This window comes from Mobula hypostoma, chromosome 8 (assembly GCF_963921235.1).
Source record: "Mobula hypostoma chromosome 8, sMobHyp1.1, whole genome shotgun sequence".
NCBI classification, from domain to species: domain Eukaryota; kingdom Metazoa; phylum Chordata; class Chondrichthyes; order Myliobatiformes; family Myliobatidae; genus Mobula; species Mobula hypostoma.
The window spans coordinates 49,356,582-49,382,809 of record NC_086104.1 but is presented as its reverse complement, the minus strand read 5'-3'; the positions used below and the strand labels follow the sequence as shown (position 1 = coordinate 49,382,809).

Here is a 26,228-nt window from a genome sequence, read left to right as displayed (position 1 = left end):
ATAAGGTTGAAAGAGTGCAGAGAAGGTTTACAAGGATGTTGCCGGGACTTGAGAAACTCAGTTACAGAGAAAGGTTGAATAGGTTAGGACTTTATTCCCTGGAGCGTTGAAGAATGAGGGGAGATTTGATAGAGGTATATAAAATTATGATGGGTATAGATAGAGTGAATGCAAGCAGGTGTTTTCCACTGAGGCAAGGGGAGAAAAAAAACCAGAGGACATGGGTTTAGGGTGGGGGGGGACTTTAAAGGGAACATTAGGGGGGGCTTCTTCACACAGAGGGTGGTGGGAGTATGGAATGAGCTGCCAGACGAGGTGGTAAATGCGGGTTCTTTTTTAACATTTAAGAATAAATTGGACAGATACATGGATGGGAGGTGTATGGAGGGATATGATCCGTGTGTATGTCAGTGGGACTAGGCAGAAAATGGTTCGGCACAGCCAAGAAGGGCCAAAAGGCCTGTTTCTGTGCTGTAGTTTCTATGGTTTCTGTTTCCACTAAAGGCGACTATAATGACTCTTCGATCTGAAGCATTAAATTCCCACAAATGTTGTCTGATCTGCTGAGTACCCAATGACTTAACGAATTCCGGAAACTGAACATTCTTTCCCCGCGTTCCATTTCGTGCCTTTTATCACTGATTGGCTGCAATTATACCGAAGCGGCTATTGGCTCACTAGATTCTATGATTGACTGGCATTGGCTGGTTATTTTCCCATTGCGGTGGTTATGATTGGTTGGCTCTAATAATTGTTATTGGCTGATTGTAGAATTCATGCGACGATTGTATACTGGCTAGCAACGAGAAGCTGTTCCTTGTTAGGCTGTTGCTCATTGGTTGGTGCGTTTGAATGACAACCGGTATTGTGTAGTCAGTGCAAAACTATTCCTGCTCTGCAAGTCTGGAAGTCAGGGTTTGAGGAAGTAGAGTAAAATGTCGGCGGGCAGATTAGAGCGATGTATCTGGGTTATTTTCATCAGTCTAATTAGCTTAAGTGGGTTGCTTGCTGATGAAGTTAAATTGAAACATTCACCTTCTCCACAGAAAGCTGTGCGTTTGTTTACCGAAGAGGAATTGTCTAAATACAACGGGGAAGAGGTGGGTAAAATGTTTACTGAAGCGTTGATAAACTAATACCTAATTACGAATTCAGTGATTTCAGCATTTTTGGAGTACATTGCAATTGTGTGCTATATTCAGCAGAAAACGTGGTTATATTTAATTTAAATTTCATCCACCCTGATACATATTAGGGTGCGTATCATTCTTGCTTAATAGTAAACAAATGGGCACACGATCTACAATGAGTTGAAGCACCCTGACCATGAATTGGCCTGATGGCACAAAGCTCTGCTATGAACATTCTAAATAAAATTATGAAATATTTGTGTTTGAATTATCTTCAAGTTGGCAAACGGATTGATTAGTGTAGATGGGCGATAAAAATGTGGTAGATGTCCGAAAAGTCATACGACATGGAAACAGGCACTTTTTGGCGCAGTTCTTCCATGCTGAGCAAGATGGCTATTTGAACTAGTCCTATTTGCCTGTGCTTGGCCCATACCTCTCCTGGCCTCTTCTGTCATGTATCCAAATGACTTTTAAACATTCCCTGACAGATTGTTCCATCTACTCACCGCCCTCTTGCATGGAAAAAGTTGCCCCTCAGATCCGTTTTCAATCCTTTCTCATCTCTAGACGTCCTATCTAAGAAAAAAATATGGCCATTCACCTTACCTGCATCCTTGTGATTGTATAAACCTCACCCTTCAACCTCCCGTGCTCAGGGGGAAAGTAAATATTTCATTATAACGGAAGCCCCCCCCCCGCCCAAGTCGCTGTGACTGTTTTCTGCATCTTTTCCAGCTTAATAAAAATTTCTGAATAATCCGTACTGCACGCAATACTCCAAGTGTGATCTTGCTAGAACTTGTACAGTTGTTTCTGATTTTATTTCAGACTTTAAGCATCTGTAGATATTTGCCTTCCAAGTGATTCATATTTACACATTTTTGTTCATTGCAGTCACTTGCAGTCTATGTTTTTGTCTCTACTCGGGCAAGCCACTTTTTCTTGAGTTGCAATAAAACAATGAAATTGGAATAAATTTCCCCAAGTAGGGACAAGTTGGTCCAATTTTGTTTCCAATTTTAAAGATATGGATAAGTTGGTTCTTCCATGAAGAAAGCCATGTATAAACAACACCACCGGCTTCCATTCAAGTAATTTATTTTTGAAGTAATTTGCAAGTATTTCCTCTCCAGAATTATGGGTTTGTCCAATGAGAAGGGATTGTACGCTCAGTCTGGTGATGCCTTTTTAGTAGAAGAATAAGAGTGTAGTGAAGGCTCAATTGCCTGGAATATTTAGGAAGAAATAGATTTTCTGATGTTAAGGGAATCAAGGGATATGGGGTTAGTATGGAAAAGTGGCACTGAGGTCAGCCTTGACATTCTTGAAAGGCAAAAATACTGAATGACAAATAACACACATAAAAGTTGCTGGTGAACACAGAAGGCCAGGCAGCATCTCTAGGAATAGGTACAGTTGACATTTCGGGCCGAGACCCTTCGTCAGGCCCGAAACGTCAACTGTACCTCTTCCTAGAGATGCTGCCTGGCCTGCTGCATTCACCAGCAACTTTTATGTGTGTTGCTTGAATTTCCAGCATCTGCAGATTTCCTTGTGTTTGCTGAACGACAAATTTTTTTTTTGTCTCACATTGTGTGCATTTTTAAATCTAATGCTGGTGAACAGGCAAATATTATACAAGAGGTTTTGGGTGTGTCACTGGGCTGCTAGTTCTTTTTGAAAATGGAAATCTGTAACATTCCCCCTTCTGGGTTTTGGATAGTGTTTCCATTGCCAAAATTTATTTGAACACCCAACCAAAATTGGCTGTTATGCAGCCTACTGCAGAGGGGCCAAGCTGCTGTCATTAACTTAGATGTGGAGTATTTGTGATGTAAATGTGAGCAGTCTAGAGGAATTAATTTGTTTAGTGTTTGCCAGAGGGTGCTTTTTCCAGAGGATGGCATGAAAATATGGTTCACCATTATTATGTGGAGCAAACCTCTGTATTTGATTAGGCAGGACACTAGTTCATGACGCAAGGCTGGGTTGCAAACTGCCAACAGGAAATAAAGGGGTTTAATGGTATTTGGCCAATCATGAAATGTGGTTTAAATCATTATGGTGATAGCAAGGGTGATGTGCAGTTGTTTGCCTGATCTGATGTTGCTTTTTTTTTGGAGTGTCATCTATGATCAAGCCAAGAGGGCCAATCAGGTTAGTTTGGTCCTGGACAAGATGAATGTGGCTCAGTAGTTTTCTGATCGACAGGTGGAATGAGAAACGCCTTGTGCAGCTACTTAATAGGAGCTAGGGCCAAGTTATTCAGGATTGTTACCCTTCTCTGGGGTTATCTCAGAATTGTGCCCAGAATGAACAGGTAGCGCCAACATGAGATCTGCAACCCCTCACGTTTCATACTGATAAGCTGAAGCAGGACTTATAATTCAGAGTGGCTCAATTCTAGCCGATCAGAAAATTTACTGTAAATCTGATCAAATATGCAACATGAAGGAGGACAAGATCTCAGACAAGCAGCCAATTGTCAATCCGATTTATAAAAAAAAAAATTTGTCTTGCTGTCAACTTGAGAGTGAGCTGATGACCCCTGAGAGAAGTGATGTGACCAGCTCCTTGTTACTGGCAACTTAAACTTGTGTCCCAGTGTGCGCCTTCAGACACAAAGCCAAGCAATGAACCATGTTGTCATCCACGGAGAGAATTAGAAGTTTGTTATGTGATTTTCAGCCACTGCATAGTCAAGGAAATCTGAAAGGGATGTAGGAACTCTCAGCAGATCAGGAGGTGAACAGAGAACAACATGCCTTGGATATCTGATGAGAAGGTGAGGATGGTGAAAGGAGAACTGGTAGTGCAGATGGATGACTCTGTCTGATAAGGTACTTGCAAACAACACTAGAAGATAAGAGATGACCAGTAGTGTTTACTTGTGTTGAAGCTCATACTCTCTCACTAATAAAGAAACTAAGGATTTCAGAAATAGCACAATGTACATCTTCGTAATTCAGAGGAAGGAGATGTCTACTTTTTAGTTTAGATGAGGCATTTCTTGTGAGGCTACCCAAGATGCTATTTGTGTCCAATTTAAAGATGCTGACCCTCTCCTCCTCTGATCTCCCAATGAGGACTGGCTCATGGACCTCTGGTTTCCTCCTCCTGAAGTCAATAAACAACTCTTTGATCTTGCTGACATTGAGTAAGAGGTTGTTGTTCTGGCACAAGGCAACAAGATTTTTCTGTCTCCCTCCGATATGCTGATTTGTCACCACCGTTGATTCGGCCAACAATAGAGGTATAGACAGCAAACTTAAATATGGCATTTGAGCTGTAAGTAGAGTGGGAGGGAGGGGGGACACACAGCCTTACAGTGCACCTGTGCTGGTGGAGTTCACGGAGAAGATGTTGTTGCCAATCTGAACTGACTGGGGTCTGCAAGTGAGGAAATCCAGGATCCAGTAGCCCAAGGAGGTATTGAAGGTATGAAAGGGTTAATTGCAGAGCTGTAGTCAATGAAGAGCATCCTACTGTGTGCATCATCACTGTCCAGATGTTCCAAGGTTGAGTGAAGGGCCAATGAAATGGCATCTGCTGTTGACCTGTTGTGATGGTAGGCAAATTGGAGCAGATCAAAATCATTCCTCAGGCAGGAGCTGATGTGTTTCCTCACAGTGGTTGTGAGTGTCACTGGCTGATAGTTGTTGAGGCAAGTTATAGTCTAAGTCTTATAGTCTTTTTTTAATTTTATTTTTATTTGGATAAGGAGTTCACAATTATCATGTACTTTTTTCACACATATAACCTTTTCCATTTTTTATATGTATAAAACTACAATTATTTATACATTCTTAAGTACACATTGAGATGATATAAAAGCAAAATAAACGTTTAAATAGATAATTATGTACTGTGGTAAATCTAACCTATTAGGCTAAGTAATGAAATTAGTTGTTAAGAAAAATGGTAGTAATAGTTTCCATACAACCCTTCTGGACCATTTCCACTGGTCCAAAATGTTGCATACAAGCCTATTACCAACCATTGTAGGTGTTTATATCCCAATTTGTTCGTGCTTGTTCCTGCCCGCAGACATAATTATCCAATCCCTATGTACTTATTTACTTAATTTTTTCATTTTTTTATCCCTTTCCCAAATCTTTCCCTTTACTTGTGTTAATTCTCTATTTTCCAAAAAAAAAACAACAAACATTTAGACTAGGGTTGCTTACGTTAGCAATATTACTGTGTTGATGAGAAGAGCAATATAAATCATTAGGAGAGTCATCTAAAGTCTGCTCACATTGGGGTTATATATTCAATCCATTTATTCCAGATTTGATAAAATGTTTCTTTTTGAGTTCTCAGGGAGTAGGTCAACTTTTCCATTTTAAATATTTCCAAGATAATTTCGTACCAATCTTCTAATGTAGGTGGTATTGGATTTAGCCATTTTCTAGTGATTGATTTCTTACTTGCCGCTAAGAGGGCCTGCAGCAACTTTATATCTTCCTTCTGTTCAAGGAACAATACATGCCCCAAATAGAGCATCTCAAAGTTCAGAGGTATCTGGGACCTAAGTACCTTAACTAATGTTCTATGAATACCTTCCCAAAATAGACTTAATTTAGGGCAATCCCAGAAAATATGAAAATGATTTGCCTCCTTAGAGCCACACCTTCTCCAACACATCACATTTGTATCTTTATATTTTTCCTGATATGGGGTCTTGAAGTATCTTATAATGTTTTTCCAACAATGTTCTCTCCAAGTCAAAGAATTAGTCGAGGACCATTGAAAGCTGCAGATTTTCCCCCAAGCCTCCTCTGAAAGTACCAACCCGCTTCTTTCTCCCACTTCTCTTTAATATACAGTGTATTTACATTTTTAGCATGGGAGAGTGCATTACATAGGCGAGAAACTGATTTACTAGGTATTGAACTGCAAGCCGAATTCAGAATCTTGAAAAATTCTAATTCTACTGTTGATAGGTCTGTATATCTACAACTCTGGTTAACATAGTTTCGCATTTGAAGGTACCTAAAAAAGTCATTATGTTCTAGGCCATGTTTGTCCTGCAGGATTTGGAAACTTTGTAATACTCTTTTATCTATAAATGAGAGGTAGGTTGTAAGACCTTTCTTTATCCATAGCTCAAATCTTTTATCTCCTCTGTTGGGAAGGAATTCGGTATCATATGCACACCATCTAAAGAGTTTTAGCATGTTATTAATTCCACATGAATTAACCACCTTCTGCCATACTTTTAATGTAAGATTTATCCAAGCATTATTAAATTTTTCCAACTGGGCCATTAATCCTTTGTCAGCTATTGAGGCCTGAAGAGGAAAACTGTCAACTAATCCAAATTCTATTTCCTTCCATCTAGCCTTATATTCCCTATTACACCAACATAACAGAGGGGTTATCTGTGAGGCATAAAAATAATTTCTCAGGCAAGGAAGAACCATACCTCCTCTTTCCTTCCCCAACTGTAAGGTGTTATATCGAATTCTAGGTTTCCTTCCTTGCCAAATGAAGCGGGAAATCCATTTGTCCCATTCCCTGAATTGATTATCATCCACCTCCACTGGTAAAGTACGGAAAAGATATAATAACCGAGGAAGAATATTCATTTTTATAGTATTTATCCTTGAATTTAAACTTAAAAAGGGGATAAGATTCCATCTATGCATATCTGCTTTTATCTCTGAGATTAATGGCCCATAATTTACCTGTGACAGTGTTGAAAGATCCTTCGGCAGGGTTATTCCTAAATATTTTAATGATTTAGCTTCCCACTTAAGATCGTATGTATCCTGCAATTTTTTGGATGGTGTATAATTTAGGGACATAACCTGCGTTTTCTTTACATTTATCTTATAACCTGATATTTTCCCAAAGTCATCCAACAATGTAAACAATCCTATAAATGATTTTTCTGGTTCACTCAGATAGACCAAAACATCATCTGCGAATAACGCCACTTTCTGTTCAATCCCTGCCACCTTGATACCTTTTACGATTTCGCTCTGTCTTATTAGTTGGGCAAGTGGTTCAATATATAGCGCAAAAAGGAGAGGAGAAATTGGGCATCCCTGTCTAGTGCCTCTCTCTAAAATGAAGGAGTCAGAGAGGTCCCCATTTATCTTAATTCGGGCTGTTGGGCTGTCATACAGAGTCTGAATTACTTTAATAAACCTTTCTTGAAAGCCGAATCTTCCTAACGCTCTGTATAGGAATGCCCAACTAACCGAATCAAAAGCTTTCTCAGCGTCCAATCCTACTACCATTGTCTCTGTCTCGTTCTTATTAACCTGTTCTAACATGTGCAGAGTTCTCCTTATGTTGTCCTGTGTTTGTCTTTGTTGAATAAATCCAGTCTGGTCTAAATGGATTAGGCCAGGTAAAAGCTTTTCCAATCTGCGCGCTAATATAGATGTAAATAGTTTGTAATCTAAATTAAGAACACTAATTGGCTGATAATTGCCACATTCTAGTTTATCTTTACCCTCTTTAGGAATAACTGAAATAATCGCTTCTCTCCAGGAAGATGGAGTTTCTCCTCTCTGCAAGATCCAATTAAAGGTGTTAAGTAGTAATGGGGCTAACTGTGTCTTCAGGGACTTGTACCACTCTGAGGTAAACCCATCAGAACCCGGGGACTTTCCAGCCTTTAACCTAGAGATGGCCACGTTCAGTTCTTTGACAGTTACTGGTTCTAATAAACTTTCATTTTGTAAATCTGTAAGTTTAGGTAGATCTAAAAAATTCAATACACTGTCTATATAGGGCTCATTGGGGGCCCGGGGTTGGGAGTACAGCTCTCGATAATACGTTTCAAAACTCTCTTGAATTTTCCCTATTGTACTCTCCACAAGCTTTGTCTTTGGATTCTTTATTTTATGAATTGTATTGTCTGCTTGTTGTTTTCGTAATTTATATGCTAATAATCTAGCTGATTTACCTCCTACTTCATAATTGTTTTGTCTCAGGTAAAGAAAATTTCTTTGAGTTTCCAACGTATAAATATCATCAATTTCACTTTGCAATTTCCTAATTTCCTGTTTTCGATTTGAATTACTTTTGTTGCTATCTCCAACTTGAAGTTGTTTTAATTTTCCTTGAAGGTCTGCTAATTTTTGTGCATTGATTTTTTTCATGTGAGTAGTAATGGAAATAATTTTCCCTCTCAGTACAGCTTTCAATGTATCCCATAAAATCACTGGTGATGTTTCTCCCGTGTCATTAAGGTCTAGATATTCTTTGATTTCTCCCCTTAATCTCTCCATTACTTTTGGGTTATTAAGTATATGTGAGTTTAGCCTCCATAGTGTTTTCCTCATTTTCCTTTCCAGGATTAGAGACATAGAGACTGGGCTATGATCCGACAGATCAATTGTTGCAATATTACAGTTTTTTATCCTGAGTCTATCTGTATTAAAGATAAAGAAATAGTCTATCCTTGAATAGGCTGAATGAGGGAAAGAGTAATATGTATAATCTTTACTAGTAGGGTGTAATTCCCTCCAGACATCTATAATTCCCAACTCCTCCATCAATGAATTCACTTTCCGAGTCAGAGGTTTATTCTGAGTAACTATTCTTGAAGAATCTAATGTAGGATTTAATCTAATATTAAAATCCCCTCCACAAATTACTACCCCTCGAGAACTGACCATTAGGTCAAAAATGTGTCTATAAAATGACCATTCACTACCTGGAGGAGCATAAACATTCAGCAGTGTTATTTCTGTACCTTCTATTCTTCCTGTGATTTTTACAAACCGTCCTTCTTTGTCTCTAGTCTCTGAAATATGTTCATAATTAAGAGTACTTGATATTAAAGTGGCTACCCCTCTTTTGTGACTCAATTTATATGATGAATAAAATACATGCTTAAAGCCCATTCTTTTTAATTTTCCATGTTCAGATTGGCTCATATGTGTTTCCTGGAGGAAAGCTATTTGTGCCCTCTCTTTTTTCAATTTAGACATAATCTTATTTCTTTTAATTGGATTCAAAACCCCATTAACATTATAGGAAATTATTTTTACCAATTCAGTTTGCATTTTTCTCTAGTAGAAAAAAAGCACTCTCCTTTTCTAACCAAACAGTAAGCAATCCCTTCTCAACAGTAAACCAAGACATATAACCACACCCTAGACATTTCTGAACGCATAACATTTGAAAATTTTCCCCGACTTCCCACAGTGAGGCCTGAGCACCGACCCACCTCAGTTCAGAGGGATAACCTCTATCTTCACCCTGTGTTAGAGGGCCCTCAGCAGTTTGAATAATCATAGAGAATTTTCTCCTATTTATGTCTCGACCATATTGCTATCATTCACGTTATTCCGCCTAGTTTATTTTCAGTTACCAGTTTTCATTTCACTTTTAAGTCCGGTTTACTCTTTTCAGTCATTTCTCTTAATTAATCTGTATTCTCTGTACATTCGCGTCTGAATATTTGCAGCTTTTCCTTGTAGTTTGACACTCTGTTTCGAGTGGAGCGTCCTCGCCCCACTAACTGCCACGACTTCTGCCGAATCCTCTCCAGTAGCGACTCCGGTTGGGTGATAACTTTAATAGGTAGTCCCCGGTCCGCCAGGTCCGACGTTGCCTCCTCCACCGTAGCGTAAGTTTTTGTCCCTTCGTCGTAAAAGACTCTCAGCCGAGCTGGATACAGGGTCTGGAATCTGATGTTGTTTTCCTTCAGGACTCTCCGTGTTTCCGTATATTTCTTCCGTCTGGCAAGAATCCCCGGTGCGTAGTCGTGGTCTAAACTGATTTTGCAGTTGTTCCACATGAAACCTTTCTTTTGCCATGCTCTTTTAAGCACCTCTTCCTTCGTTCTGTAACTGAGAAATCTGACCCGAATCGATCTGGGCTGGGCACCTGCCGGAGGCTGTGGTGCCAACGCGCGGTGAGCCCTTTCTATCTGTAGGTCTTTTGCGGCCGGTATATCAAGGTTCTCTCTAAGCAGCTTCTCCACGAAGGGAATCATCAATCCGGGTTTACCTTCGGTTCCTTCGGGAACTCCGTAAATCCTCACATTTTCCCTCCTCGAGCGGCCTTCTTGATCTATTAGTTTCCACTGGAGTTGGTCTTGTAGCTTCAGCATTTCTGCTATCACTTCCTCGGCATTTTGTAGCTTCTCTTCAATTCCAACAATCCTCGCTTCGGCTTCATCTATCCGCGAGTTAGTTTTTACTATTTCTCCTTTAATATCTTCCAGCTGTTTGCTGTTATCTTGTCGGAACTCGCGAATCTCTCCGAGAATCAAAGACAGAGTCACCGATTCCCCCTCATTATCTCCGTCCTGGCTTGCCGTGGGAGAGCTAGGCCCTTCGCCTTGCTGCGTCTCTTTATGTTTATCAGCCTTCAGAGCGGACTTTTTATTCTTGTTCTTAGACATCATCCTTGCCCCTTTTATTAATATAGTTATGCAATATTAAGTATTTGTCTAAATTCGATTTTGGGGCAGTTTACCTTCTTTTTTGTCGAGAGACCTTTTCCTTACGCCGCCATTCCCTTGATGACCCGGAAGTCCTCCCTAAGTCTTATAGTCCTAGACTAGAAGACGTGTAGAATTAGGCCATTTGGCCCATTGAGTCTGCTCCACCATTCCATCATGTCTGATTTATTCCCCCTAAACCCCCTTCTCCTGCCTCCTCCCTGTATCTGTTTATATCATTCAGATCCTCTGAGTTCTTGAACACGGCCGAGTCCACCGACTGAAAGTAATTCCATAGCCGCTCCTCTGCCTCCCAGGACCCCCTCATTGTTGTCCTAGCCTCTACCTATGTGCAGCTCGGAGGAGGACAACCAGTTGATCAGATTTCCCAAAGTGCAACTAGGCACAGAACGGTAGGCTTTTCTGATCATAGTGTAACAGAAGTCGAGTTTGTTGGGACCCTGGTGTTGCAGGTGATATGTTGGTGCTAATTGGGCGGAGATTTCTTCAAGCAAGCCTGACTGAAGTTGCTGGCAATGATTTGAATGTGTCTTGTTTGCTAATTGCAGCACTCAATACATCGAGTGCATGTATAACAGCTGTCTTAGGTGCCACGTAAACTGTGATCAGTGACAGGGAGGCAACTAGATCCCAATGTAGCTTAGTTGGGAAGGAGGTCAATCAAGCCTCAGATGAGCTGGAAAGGAGAACGGTGACTTGCCAATGAGCTTAAGAATAGTGGAGTTTCCAGTGGGCAAGGTTTTTGGCAGCAGAGACTCAAATGGGCACAGTGCTCTTCTCGGCTTTAGCCTGTGCTCTGTGGTATTTACTTCTGCCTTTCAATTATTTCTTTACCTATTTGCCTGTGTGTCTTTTTAGTGCTAATTTATTTCTTTTCCTTCTCCAAGGACAATCAACCTATCTACATGGCAGTTAAGGGAGTGGTGTTTGATGTCTCATTGGGAAAAGGTAAACATTATATGCGTATTTATCTCTCTCACTTTGCTGTGCACTTAACATATGGCGCCTTGTAAAAGTATTCAGATCCCAACCCTTTATTCGCATAAGTGAGTATTGCAACCAGAGATTTTGATCAATTCAACAGAGAATTTTTATTTGTGCTCACTTTTTCACAGCAGAGCCCCCAAAACAAGGAAAATTACGAAGATAGAAAAACTAAAATATTTTTTAAAAACTGTAATGTCAGCAGTTCAACAGTATTCATCCCCCCTTCGCTCAATGCTTAGTTGAACCACTTCCCGCAACTATTACAACCAGTAGTCTTTTTGGATAAGTCTCTATTAGCACTACTAGCAATGTGACGGAGCAAGATTTGCCTTCATCCTTGCAAAATTGCTCAAGCTGTGCCAGGTTAGTTGGGGAGCGACGGAGGACAGCAATCTTGAGATCTTGCCGGAAATGTTAGATCAGGTTAATGTCAGGACGTCGGTGATGAAGCATACAAATTAGCCAGAGAAAGTGGCTCACTTGAAGACTGGGAGAAATTCAGAGTTCAGCAGAGGAGGACAAAGGGCTTAATTAGGAAGGGGAAAAAAGATTATGAGAGAAAACTGGCAGGGAACATAAAAATGGACTGTAAAAGCTTTTATAGATATGTAAAAAGGAAAAGACTGGTAAAGACAAATGTAGGTCCCCTGCAGACAGAAACAGGTGAATTGATTATGGGGAGCAAGGACATGGCAGACCAATTGAATAATTACTTTGGTTCTGTCTTCACTAAGGAGGACATAAATAATCTTCCAGAAATAGTAAGGGACAGAGGGTCCAGTGAGATGGAGGAACTGAGCGAAATACATGTTAGTAGGGAAGTGGTGTTAGGTAAATTGAAGGGATTGAAGGCAGATAAATCCCCAGGGCCAGATGGTCTGCATCCTAGAGTGCTTAAGGAAGTAGCCCAAGAAATAGTGGATGCATTAGTGATAATTTTTCAAAACTCGTTAGATTCTGGACTAGTTCCTGAGGATTGGAGGGTGGCTAATGTAACTCCACTTTTTAAAAAAGGAGGGAGAGAGAAACCGGGGAATTATAGACCGGTTAGCCTAACGTCGGTGGTGGGGAAACTGCTGGAGTCAGTTATCAAGGATGTGATAACAGCACATTTGGAAAGCGGTGAAATGATCGGACAAAGTCAGCATGGATTTGTGAAAGGAAAATCATGTCTGACGAATCTCATAGAATTTTTTGAGGATGTAACTAGTAGAGTGGATAGGGGAGAACCAGTGGATGTGGTATATTTGGATTTTCAAAAGGCTTTTGACAAGGTCCCGCACAGGAGATTAGTGTGCAAACTTAAAGCACACAGTATTGGGGGTAAGGTATTGGTGTGGGTGGAGAATTGGTTAGCAGACCGGAAGCAAAGAGTGGGAATAAACGGGACCTTTTCAGAATGGCAGGCGGTGACTAGTGGGGTACCGCAAGGCTCAGTGCTGGGACCCCAGTTGTTTACAATATATATTAATGACTTGGATGAGGGAATTAAATGCAGCATCTCCAAGTTTGCGGATGACAGGAAGCTGGGCAGCAGTGTTAGCTGTGAGGGGGATGCTAAGAGGATGCAGGGTGACTTGGATAGGTTGGGTGAGTGGGCAAATTCATGGCAGATGCAATTTAATGTGGATAAATGTGAAGTTATCCACTTTGGTGGCAAAAATAGGAAAACAGATTATTATCTGAATGGTGGCCGATTAGGAAAAGGGGAGGTGCAACAAGACCTGGGTGTCATTATACACCAGTCATTGAAAGTGGGCATGCAGGTACAGCAGGCGGTGAAAAAGGCGAATGGTATGCTGGCATTTATAGCGAGAGGATTCGAGTACAGGAGCAGGGAGGTACTACTGCAGTTGTACAAGGCCTTGGTGAGACTACACCTGGAGTATTGTGTGCAGTTTTGGTCCCCTAATCTGAGGAAAGACATCCTTGCCTTAGAGGGAGTACAAAGAAGGTTCACCAGATTGATTCCTGGGATGGCAGGACTTTCATATGAAGAAAGACTGGATGAACTGGGCTTGTACTCGTTGGAATTTAGAAGATTGAGGGGGGATCTGATTGAAACGTATAAGATCCTAAAGGGATTGGACAAGCTAGATGCAGGAAGATTATTCCCGATGTTGGGGAAGTCCAGAACGAGGGGCCACAGTTTGAGGATAGAGGGGAAGCCTTTTAGGACCGAGATTAGGAAAAACTTCTTCACACAGAGAGTGGTGAATCTGTGGAATTCTCTGCCACAGGAAACAGTTGAGGCCAGTTCATTGGCTATATTTAAGAGGGAGTTAGATATGGCCCTTGTGGCTATGGGGGTCAGGGGGTATGGAGGGAAGGCTGGGGCGGGGTTCTGAGTTGGATGATCAGCCATGATCATACTGAATGGCGGTGCAGGCTCGAAAGGCCGAATGGTCTACTCCTGCACCTATTTTCTATGTTTCTATGTCAAGTCCTGGCTGAGAAGTGACTTGGATCCACTCTAATTTGTCTACTGTCACAACAGGTCAACGGCAGATGCCATTTCATTGGCTCTTCACTCAACCCTGGAACATCGGAACAGTGAAGATGCTCTTTATCAACTACAGCTTCAATGCTTTTTTCCCCTCAAAGTTAATCAATAAGCTTCAAGGCCCAGGCTTCAATACCTCCTTGTGCTACAGGATCCTCGATTTCCTCACTTGCAGACCCCAGTCAGTTTGGATTGGCAACAACTCTCCACCACAATCTCCATCAGCATAGGTGCACCATACAGCTGTGTGCTCTCCCCCCCCCCCACTCCCCCACTCTACTCCCAAAGTACAGCTCCAATGCCATCTTTAAGTCCGCTGCTGACGCCTCTGGTGTCATTGGCTGAATCAGCATATCGGAGGGAGACAGAAAATCTTGTTACGTTGTTCCATAACACCAACCTCTTACTCAATATCAGCAAGACCAGGGAGATGATTATTGACTTCAGGAGGCTGAAACAGGAAGTCCTCATTGGGAGATCAGAGGAGGACAGGGTCAGCATCTTTAAATTCTTCGGTGTTTTCATTTCAGAGGATCTGTCCAGAGTCCAGCACTTGTGTGCCATATGAAGAAAGCACTTCCTTGGAAATTTGCCAGGATTCTAATGTCATCTAAAACTTCAACAAACTTCTGTGGATATATGATGGAGAGTATATTGATTGGTTTAAGCTTGGGGTGGTATGGAATCACCAATGCCCTTGAATGGAAAATCCTACAAAAAGTATTAGATACAGCCTAGTCCATCACAGTTAAAGCCTTCCCCCCTATTGAACACATCTACAAGGAGTGATGCTGCAGGAAAGCAGCTTCCATCATCATGGACTCCCACCATCCAGGCCATGCTCTCTTCTCGCTGCTGCCATCAGGAAGAAGGTATGGGAGCCTCAGGACCAACACCACCATGTTCAGGAACAGTTATTCCCCTCTTGAACCAGAGGAGATAACTTTACTCTCTCTATCACTGAACTGTTCCCACACCCTGTTGACTCACTTTCAAGGACTCATATTAAGTTCTTAATATTTATTTCTTCTTTCTTTTATTTGCACAGTTTGTTGTTTGCACATTGGGTGTCTGCCCTGTTGGGTGTGGTCTTTCCTTGATTCTATTGTGATTCTTGTATCTACTGTGACTGCCTGCAGGAAAATTTATTTCAAAATTGTATATGGTGACATGTCTACCTTGGTAATAAGTTTACTTTGAACTTTGATTATCAGTTTTACTGTAACCATTATTTGATTGATGGAGATTTGATGGGCCTGGAGCGGGTGCTGTTTAGTAAAAATCCTTGATAAGAGGGCTAAAAAGATTGGAAGTGTTAAATCTGTTTATCAAATGTGATCATGAAACTAAACTAAACTTTTGCTTTTTTTGTACATTCTTCTTTGTGTTTCCTTATCTTTGTTTGGATTAAGCCTAAATTCAAGATATTGAAGTGATCTTTCAGGAAAAAAATTATTTTTTGCTCCTTTTTGGTATTCACCTTGTAGGCTGTGTTTAGTTTACACAGCATAACTTTTTATATATACAGAGGATTTTGGTTAGTCGTGCCTTTTTGTTAATCAGGACAGCTACTTGATTGGGACAACTCCTAAAGAATGAAGACTAATCGAGGAAAAATTGCTGGGCTTCCCTTTGTTTATTTGAGACACTATGCTGCTTTTTTGGGACAGGAGATTGTTGCCAACACATACAGGTTCTATCTAGCGTCAGTCGCACGCGCTCGCGTAGTCGGTCGACACTGCACCATGCCTAGAGCAAACAGTTTTTACATAGCATTAGCTGTGTGTGTTTGCATTCAAAAAGCAATGAGTTTTGGCACTGATAGTTGAGAAAATAAACAGCAAGACAATTCAGAACTATTGCACTGACTGCAGTTTCAAGCACTCAGGCTTGGAAATGCCAGAAACGGTCATGACTGAAAATGAAATAATTTCAAGTTAGGAACTGTGAAGAATTTGAAGATATCGACAATCATCTTGAATGTCACAATGAAATGATGAATTGGCGGAAGCAGTTGAAAATAGCATTAAGTGAAGGCAGCCATTATCTGCATTAGGTGCCTGCACTAATTGACTCAGTTTATGTTTTTATACCTTTTTAACTATTTCCATGAAACATCAACTAATTGGGCCGCTGCATAATTAGGCCAAAATTTCAAGAGGGCACATTCCCTTTCCTCTCTTTCACTTTTCATCCCTACCCATCGCAGATTGCGATGGGAAGGTAGAGCTATGCATTCTGCAAATATTGTGTCCAATTGTTTGCAGAGTCAGTGAATTACAGGTAACATTAAAAACCTTTCCTTCTCTCTTTTAGAATTTTATGGCAAAGGTGCCCCGTATAATGCACTAGTGGGGAAGGACTCAACAAGAGCTGTAGCAAAGATGTCTTTGGATCCTAAAGACCTCACACATGATACTGTAAGTTGTATGGGTGGCAAGAATGAGAGACTTTTGATTAAACTGTGATAAGGCATTTGAATTTGCCATGTTGTGACACACTGCATTTTCTACTTGGTAAAATTGTCCAGTTTAAATGTATGTGTACTGATGTTGGTCAAATGTGATTTTTGTTCACTAGTCAGTGGTTTGAATTTCCAATTGTGTTGTATTAATTTATAGAGGCCAACATTTATTCACTTTTGATATTATTTCAGCTATTCAGTAAAACTTTAAAAACATTTTGTAGTCTGTGCTGATATTTGTTTTGATTGCATCATAAGAAGCAAGCCATTCAGCCCATCATGCCTATGCCATTCCCAGTGGAGCAATGTTGTTCTGTAACTTGTTCTCTCTCACTTGTCTATTGTAAGGCATATATGGGCAGTTTTTAAAAAAAAAAAAGACACATTTTTGGGATGTGGAAGGGAAACCATTGCACAGTAGAAGCTCAATCAGTCATCCATGTAGGCAGCAAGGACAGGATAGACCCTGGGTATGTTAGCTTGCAGCAATAAATGCTGAAACACCATGTTCCTCTGATTCACAAAGCTAGGCCCAATAAGAGTGAATATTTGAGATGATAATATTCATTTAAATTTCATTGTAGAAAAGTTAATTAACTTAAATGGAAAAAGAGGAAATTAAAATTATGAAGAATCTCGTCTACTATACTGTGGAGCGTTCTAACTGGCTACATTACCATCTGGTATGGGTGGAGGGGAGGCTACTGCACAGGATCGAAATCAGCTGCAGAGAGTTGTAAACTTAGTCGCCCCATCATGGGCACTAGCCTCCGTAGCATCCAGGACATATTCAAGGAGCAATGCTCAAAAAGGCATCAGTCGTTAAGGACCCGAATAACCCAGGCCATGCCTTGTTCTCATTGCTACCATCTGGAAGGAGGTATAGAAGTCTGAAGGCACACTCTCAACCATTCAGGGACAGCTTTTTCCCCTCTGCCATCCGATTTCTGAATGGACATTGAACCCGTGAGCACTACCGCACTACTTTTTCATCTCTGTTTTTGCACTGCTTATTTAATTTGACTATTATAGTATATATTTTTACTGTAATGTTTTTCTATTATTATGTCTTGCATTGACTACTGCCATAAAGACAACAAATTTTACGGCGTATTCTGGTGATAGTAAACCGGATCCTATTGACAGTCCTCGGTTTGTCAAGACAAACGGCAATATTTTACTATTTTTTGGCTATGGAGAAATGGTACAGGTGTCCCCCGCTATTCGAACGTTTGCTTTACGAAACCTCACTGTTTCGAAAGACCTACATTAGTACCCTGTTTTCGCTAACAGAAGGTGTTTTCACTGTTACGAAAAAAATCAGCGCACGATAAAAGGCAGCCGCTCTCCCCCGGATTCAGAACGGTATTGCTTTAACACGTGCCTGTGAGCAGCCATTTGCAAGATGATTTCTGAAGTATTGGAAAAGCCTGAAAGAGCTCGTAAGGGTGTTACACTTAGCGTAAAATTAGACATAATTAAGCGTTTTGATCGTGGTGAACGAAGTAAGGACAACGTGAGTTTGGCTTATGGAAGCTGACGAAGATGATGTTGAAGAGGTTTTGGCATCCCATGACCAAGAACTGATAGATGAAGAGCTGATGCAATTGGAAGAGGAAAGGATAACAATCGAAACCGAATGCAGTAGCGAAATGAACGTGAAGCCACTGCGTGAGATTTTTGCTGCAATGATAAAGTACGACTTTAATTTTGAAAGGGTACGAAGGTTTAGGGGATATTTGCAGGATGGTTTGAGTGCTTACAAAGAACTGTATGATAGAAAAATGCACGAGGCTCAGCAGTCAAGCAAGCCTTCCACAGCAGACGACGAACCTCGACCTTTGACATTGAGGCGGGCAGTCATAGGAGAAGATGAGCAGCCTGCTGTAATGGAAACAGACGACGATGAGATGACACCCCAGTATCCCACCACCCCAACCCCCGGGCCATGAACAGATACCGATTCATGGAGAATGCAGCGGTAGCCAGGAGGCACACAGCACATCTTTTAAGAAAAAAGCCAAAATAAACATGCTAATTAATTAGGTGCCGCCCGACACGTAAATGTCAGCCCAGATCAGAGGCGATGCAATCTGCAGTCGGCACTGATCTGGGCTGACAAGTACGTGCCGGGTGGCACATAATTAATTAGCATGTTTATTTCAGCTTTTTTCTTAAAGATGTGCCGTGTGCCTTCCGGCTACCGCTTGACCCCTGCATGCTTCGCGGCAATGTATCGGTCGGCGGCCTGGAGGGTGGGGGTCACTGCACCACCCAAACTCCGACAAGTCTAACACACCAACATCAGTGTGCTCTGCGCTTTCCCAATTCCAGTAAGTGATACTACACTGTACATACATAATTTCTACTTTATATAGGCTGTGTATTTTTGTGTGTTATTTGGTATGATTTGGCAGCTTCATAGCTTAAAGATTACTGGAGAGCGCTTGCGTGAGATTTTCGCTACAGAGAACAGTGCAGTAATGATTGTGGGAAAAGGATTTCTACTTTATATAGGCTGTGTATTTATCATATCATTCTTGCTTTTACTATATGTTACTGATATTTTAGGTATTATGTGTTATTTGGCATGATTTGGTAGGTTATTTTTGGGTCTGCGAACGCTCACAAAATTTTCCCATATAAATAAATGGTAATTGCTTCTTCGCTTTACAACATTTCGGCTTACGAGCCGTTTCATAGGAACGCTGTACCTTTGGGTGGCGGGGGAAACCTGTAATCACCTATTGGATCCCTTGCAGTGTTGGCCCTGTGAACTCTGGAAGGTTGTTGGCATGTGCGGTGGGGAGGCCTGTACCCAAAGCAACTCTAAGCCCATGTTACTGCCGAGACCATGCTGTTCAATCCCAGGGACCTGGATTACACTAGGCAAGATTACAGAGCATGCAGATGCTGGCCCAAAAATTTTATAACAGGTGATTCCTGCGTTATGGGAAGTGTGTTCTTAGAAAATGGGCTTCACTGATTTTATTCTCATAACACAAGTCACGACTGTATCCCTATCAAGAAGTACAAGTTGTTTAAAAAAAAAAGTTGATTTATTTCTTGAAAATTTGTTTTACGTTTTTGGGGTAGTGATTTGTGAATTTCCAAAACCCAAGCAGATATCGTAGTGGTCACCAACCTTTTTAAGCCCAAGATCCCCTACCTCGACCTTAGTGAAAGGCAAGATCTACCTACTAAATCATTTAGAGAAAAAACAGCTCAGATTGTACTTCCAATTTGAGGCCTTTTATTTGGGCTAATTGTATTTGAATTACACAAAACACTTTGGTCAAACTTTCAAATTAATTCAAACAAGAAAACACTGTAACTAGTGTAGCCCCCCAGCCAGCCTCAGGATCGCTCGGCTCGCTGTCATCTAGGGAAACAGCCCTCAGCCCCGCAAAACTGGGTAATAGTTTGTGTGGATGCTGTGTGATGTACCCCACCCCGCCCAAAAAACAGACACTACACCAGATACAATTAAATGATTTACAGTTTATAGCTATTACTGGAACTATATAATTAATAGAGAATAAAATATAAAAGGAAAATAAAAGGCGTCACACTTTTCAATCTCTTTGTGCACAAACAGTTGGAGCTCAGGACCCTTCTTCTTCATCCTGCACCCCTCGAACTGCCTCGACCGGCCGCCTGGGACCAACGGTGGTCGACCAGACGCTCCACACGAGTCTGTCTCCATCTCCCCTCCTCACCGAACGCCCCGCTCAGGGTCTGAGCCCGTTAGCGGACTCTCAGCACTTGGTCCATTCTGTCTCTCTCTTCCGCCTTCTGCCTCAAAACCCCGCGCATACAAATCTTCCAGATACACCAAAGTCATAACAACTATCCCAATTGGTTCGTAACATCCTTTTATCACCTCCAACCCACAACAAGCTGCTAGCGCAAAGCTTTCTCAGCATTTAACATAACAAAGAAGCATTCCCGATTATAACATAACAAAGAAGCCATTTTAATTAGCCTCTGCAGTAACATAAATGAAACCCCCTTACACTCTCCCCCCACCAAATAAAGTCATGTCCTCATGACTTCTAAATAACTCGCCAACCAGTCCTGCAGACACACAACACACACATACACAGATACACACAGTGACAGTGCTCCCCAAACAGTGAACCTTACGCCCGTCCCACGGGCGCTATATAGGCCAACCTATCTGGGAGCTTCTTAACCCTCCAAGACCTCTGTACCCCCTCACCTAAACCCAAAAGGCTCAGACACTACTAGGGATACCTTGGGCCTGCTTGCCAACTCCTCTCTCATTCAGGCCACCACTACAGCTCGGAGCCCCCTGTTCCGTGTCCAGGACCCGCTTCTTTTCCTTCCTGGTCCTGCCATAACTCAGACTGCCCACAGCTAGCCCTCCCCACTACACCTGACTCAGTGGGAGAAGGGACAAAGGTCTCGTCCTCAATCCCGGGGAAGTTAGCGAAAGGCAGCATGTTCCACATGTGCAGCACATCATCCTTCGAATCCGTATCCTTCCTCATTCCCTCGATCGGTAGCTACTGTTTGAGTTTCTCCAAACTGAAACATTTAGCCGGGGCTACCCCTTCAGCCTCCTGCAGTCGAGACGTCAGCTTCTTCGGGGACTCCTTCAACTCTCGCCACAGCCTCCGCAGTTCTGACTCAGGGTTCTTGGCCATCTCCATCTGGGACGCAGTTACCCCACCAGCTTCTTCCACCCTGACCTGAAAAGCAGCAGTAAAAGGATGTTCCGCCTCCGGTTGTTTCTTCCTGAGGACGTCTTCCAGGTCAACTTTCAGTTTTCCCACTTCATTTAAACTCGCGATAGTCATCTTCAGGTTCCTTTCAAGTATCCGCCTCCCTTTTCCGAGATCTGTCCTCCATTTCTTTACCTCCTCGGGAGTGTAGTCAAACTCCCCTCCCTGGGCTCTCGGTTTTCTGTTGGCCTTAGTCAGAACACTTCCTTGATCTTCCCCAACTTGTAAGTCTTCCAATATTTTCTGAATCGACGTCTTGAGTTTCTGCTGATCCCTTCATTACAAACAGGCCATGGCTATCTTTCTTTAAGAATATTACACTACTTAACACCTTTAATTGTAAGTTTCATTAATTAATTGTATTTCAACATGAAAAATATATGAATAAAAATTGACTGTTGCATTCAGTGTGATGACTGGGGCTGAATACTTTCTGCTAGTTCCCTGAAATTTGGCTCATAATTATAGACAGCCAGTCTGAGACAGTCTGTGAGGTGTCTGTCAGTAAGACAGCTTCTGTACTTAAAGATTTAATAATTTTCATCTGTGAAAATGCAATTTCACATAGATAAGTTGACCCAAAGTAGGCACTGACTTTTAGTGCTATAAAACCAAGGCGCACACCGTGCTTTGCTGGGGCCCCATCGGTAGTAATTACCACCAGTTTATGAATGAGGATGTCATTTTCACGGGCGTTTTTTAAACTCATTGTAAATATCCTCACCTCTCGTTCTCTCCTTTAATTGCAAAAGAGTGAGGAAGTCCTCCTTTGTTGTAAAATCCTGGAAAGCCATTCTGACAAATACAACAAGCTGAGCTGTTGCATTACATCCAGGGATTCATCGAACTGTAGTGAAAAATATTCACATAGTGACAAGTCCTTTAACACTTGTCGATCCACGTCCTCTGACAGTGACTCTACCCTCCTTGTCACTGTTGCAGGGCCAAGCGGTATATTATGTATTGCGGTTGTGATGTCGTTTTTGTTTTTAAAAACAGTCTGTGCAGCAATGGCCATTGCTTCCTTGAATAAGTTGCCATCTGTAAAAGGCTTCTTGTGTTTAACCAAAAGGTGGGGTGATATTTGGGAGGCAGGGTTTGAGGGTCGGCACAACATTGTGGGCCGAAGGGCTTGTAATGTGCTGTACTATTCTATGTTCTAGATCTTTCTGTGTTTATCTCTGGAAACAGCTTATCTACTGATGTCTACTATAAGCCTACTGACTCTCACAGCTATCTGGACTATTCTTCTTCACACCCTGTCTCTTGCAAAAATGCCATCCCCTTCTTGCAATTCCTCCGTCTCCGCTGCATCTGCTCTCAGGATGAGGCTTTTCTTTCCAGGATGAGGGAGATCTTTTTTTTAAAGAAAGGGGCTTTCCTTCCTCCACCATCAACTATGCTCTCAAGTGCATCTCCCCCATTTCACGAGCATCTGCTCTCACCCCATCCTCCCACCACCCCACTAGGAATAGGGTTCCCCTTGTCCTCACCTACCATCCCACCAGCCTCCGGGTCCAACATATAATTCTCCGTAACTTCCGCCACCTCCAACGGGATCCCACCACTAAGCACATCTTTCCCTCCCCCCCCCCCCAGCTTTCCGCAGGGATCGCTCCCTACGCGACTCCCTTGTCCATTCGTCCCTCCCATCCCTCCCCACCGATCTCCCTCCCGGCACTTATCATTGTAAATGGAACAAGTGCTACATATGTCCTTACACTTCCTCCCTCACGACCACTCAGGGCCCCAGACAGTCCTCCCAGGTGAGGCATCACTTCACCTGTGAGTCGGCTGGGGTGATATACTGCGTCCGGTACTCCCGATGCAGCCTTCTATATATTGGTGAGACCTGGCGCAGACTGGGAGACTGTTTCGCTGAACACCTACGCTCTGTCCACCAGAGAAAGCAGGATCTGCCAGTGGCCACACATTTTAATTTCACATCCCATTCCCAATCTGACATGTCTATCCACGGCCTCCTCTACTGTCAAGGTGAAGCCACACTCAGGTTGGAGGAACAACACCTTATATTCCATCTGGGTAGCCTCCAACCTGATGGCATGAACGTTGACTTCTCTAACTTCTGTTAATGCCCCTCCTCCCCCTCGTACCCCATCTGTTATATTCTTTTTCTCTCTCTCCTTTTTCTCCCTCTGTCCCTCTCACTGTACTCCTTGCCCATCCTCTGGGCTTCACCCCTCCCCCTTTCCTTCTCCCTGGGCCTCCCGTCCCATGATCCTCTCATATCCCTTTTGCCAATCAACTGTTCAGCTATTGGCTCCATCCCTCCCCCCTCCTGTCTCCTCCTGTCATTTTGGATCTCCTCCTCCCCCTCCAACTTTCAAATCTTTTACTAGCTCTTCTTTCAGTTAGTCCTGACGAAGGGTCTCGGCCCGAAATGTTGACTGTACCTCTTCTTAGAGATGCTGCCTGGCCTGCTGCGTTCACCAGCAACTTTTATGTGTGTTGCTTGAAATTCCAGCATCTGCAGATTTCCTTGTGTTTATGAAACCCTGATCTTTTGCTATTTCCTGTAATGCCACTAGGTGGTGCTACATGATCTTGTGTTCAAAAAAAATTGCTCCAGATTGGCAAGAAACAAATTTCAATACTCATTTGTGTTGCTCTTCCCCATTTTAATCATTTTGGCTCATATTTTGTCAATCAAAAAAAGGAATGAATTACTTGTTTCCAGCTTCTGATGAGATGATGTAAATTGTAGTCTGTATATTCATATTTGTACTTTTTAGATTCACCTTCACAACAATTGTACATTAAATTTGTAATGTCTACATATAGTAAATACATTTTAATATCTGCTATTCTTATTTCTTCAAAATGTAAAGGAGTAACTGAACCAATTTTTGTTTTACTTGCTCTAGATTTTGCTTGGTAACCTCTCTCAACTCGTTTCAACAAGCACAACTCAAAGGAATGTCATTTCCTCACCAGCTGTGTATATGACATATGCTTGCGATAACATGTTTATAGTCTATCTAAAGAAAAGTTCACCATCCAGTTCAATCCCCATCCTTTTGAGTTGCATTGCTTTGCTCATCACATTTTTCACACCCATTTTGTTCAACAATGTACCCTCTAAATCCATAATTTCCTCAGTTGTGTATCTGTGCAGAGTCCTTACTTTTGCTGGAAATTAGACTTTTCGTATTGGTTTAAGTGATTCTTTATAGTCCTGAGATATTAAATGCTTCATTTTGGCCGTACTGCCCACCACATAAGCAATGAAATAATGTGCTTAAAACCAGTGTGGAAGAGGGACATAAACTGAGCACAACCTAATTCCACAGATGTTCTTCAAGTTCAATGTGGCATTGATTTTAAAAAGCCTCAACAATCATCTCATTCTATCTAGCAAGTTGGCTGAAAATGGTGTTTCTTTTGCTACCTTACTCAAGTTATAGAACAAATCAAAAGTTACCTTTAATTTGTAGAAAATGTTATCTGAACTCAGCGGGTTAGACAACATCTATGGAGAGGAATAAATAATTGACGTTTTAAACCAAAACCTCAACTCTTTATTCTTCTACATAGATTCTGCCGGAACTGTTGAGTTCCCTCATTTTGTGTTGCTCTGGATTTCCAGCATCTGCAGAATTTCTTGGTGTTTGTGATTTGCTACTATAATTTATGCTTGGTCACACTTTATACTTCCACTTGGTACCAATTCATTTCAGCTGCATTGCAACCAGAGTTCAATCTCTTCCTTTCTATTTCCGGATACTAGCTCCTTTTAGTCATTGGTTTGTATTTTGTATTCTTGTATACATACAGTACATTTAATATCTATGACATCTTTTTTCCATTGTTTCACAGACTGGACTCACTGAAGATGAGCTGAAGTCTCTAGATAATATTTTCAACAGTTTATATAAGACCAAGTATCCTATTGTTGGTTATACTGCACGTCGAATTCTTAATGAAGATGGCAGCCCCAACAAAGACTTTAAACCTGAAGATCAGCCCCACTTCAACATCAAAGATGAGTTTTAGCCCCCCCGCATTAAAAAAAGTATACTGTATTCCATTTTTTCATATTTAAAGTGTAGTAGCAAGTTGACACACTATCTAGTTAATGTAAAAAAAACATTGTTTAATTGTGTATTGGAAGCAAATGCCTTTGTAAGATTTACTGGCTTTTAAATTGTATTTACTCTCACATATATGATTATTCATCCTTTGCAGGAAGAATCTTATCAAATATGTCCATATATGTGAGATATTAAATCTCTTGGTATTTTTAAAAATGTTTGTTTTGTTACTTGGTTTTGAAATGACCTTTTGTAAAGGTCATTCATTGTGTCTGAAAAGGTAGTTACTGTTAGGAACTAGAGAGCTATTTTTGTATTTAAATAGATCATAGTTTATTTTCCACCAGAGTCTCCGATCCACAGCCAAGGAATTAAAGATGACACCTTTTCCTTTGTTTTGCTTTATATTCCAAATTGCTATCACTGGGATATAACCCCGGAATACTTTGTTAATTAGAAACATTTTGTGTGAGCATTGAAGTGGAGTGCTTTGACAAGTTTCATTTTGTTCTTGCATTTGCTATAACAGCTTTTACACATTAATGAATTTATTGTTTGCTGTGTTTGACACAGACATCTTTAGTCCTCTTACTCTGATGTAAAAATACTGTTAGTTTCTCAGTGTAAACTACGCTGTTTTCCAGTCCTGCCAAAGGGTCTCGGCCCAAAATGTCGTCTGTACTTTTTTCCATAGATGCTGCCTGACCTGCTGGGTTCTTCCAGCATTCTGTGTGTGTTGCTGTTTTCCTTCAATATGTTCTCTTATTCACAAAGCTTGAGGTTTAATTTCTTCAACAAATTAGTTAGTGAGTTCTATAAATCATCCTCTTTACATTCATGTCGGAGTTGATAATTTGACCAGCCGTATGTGTGAGGTTCTTCCCTGTCTACAGCTGACATGGAGCCTG

General features: G+C 41.5%; 1 protein-coding gene across 1 annotated transcript; it reads left to right on the top strand.

Moving 5' to 3' along the window:
- Positions 1-867: 867 nt before the first annotated feature.
- nenf (neudesin neurotrophic factor) lies at positions 868-25,804 on the top strand. The gene is made up of 4 exons (XM_063055046.1): positions 868-1,100; positions 11,454-11,514; positions 16,373-16,476; positions 25,106-25,804. The coding sequence occupies exons 1-4, from the start codon at positions 936-938 to the stop codon at positions 25,280-25,282; spliced, it is 507 nt and encodes a 168-aa protein (XP_062911116.1). The 5' UTR covers positions 868-935; the 3' UTR covers positions 25,283-25,804.
- Positions 25,805-26,228: the final 424 nt, after the last annotated feature.

What these genes read in the sequence shown, in the direction of transcription:
- nenf (XM_063055046.1), top strand. Translation starts at nt 936, where the DNA reads ATGTCGGCGGGCAGATTAGAGCGATGTATCTGGGTTATTTTCATCAGT. An exon ending in CTAAATACAACGGGGAAGAG is followed by an intron (nt 1,101 to 11,453) that starts GTGGGTAAAATG and finishes TCCTTCTCCAAG; the next exon opens with GACAATCAACCTATCTACAT. An exon ending in TGATGTCTCATTGGGAAAAG is followed by an intron (nt 11,515 to 16,372) that starts GTAAACATTATA and finishes TCTCTCTTTTAG; the next exon opens with AATTTTATGGCAAAGGTGCC.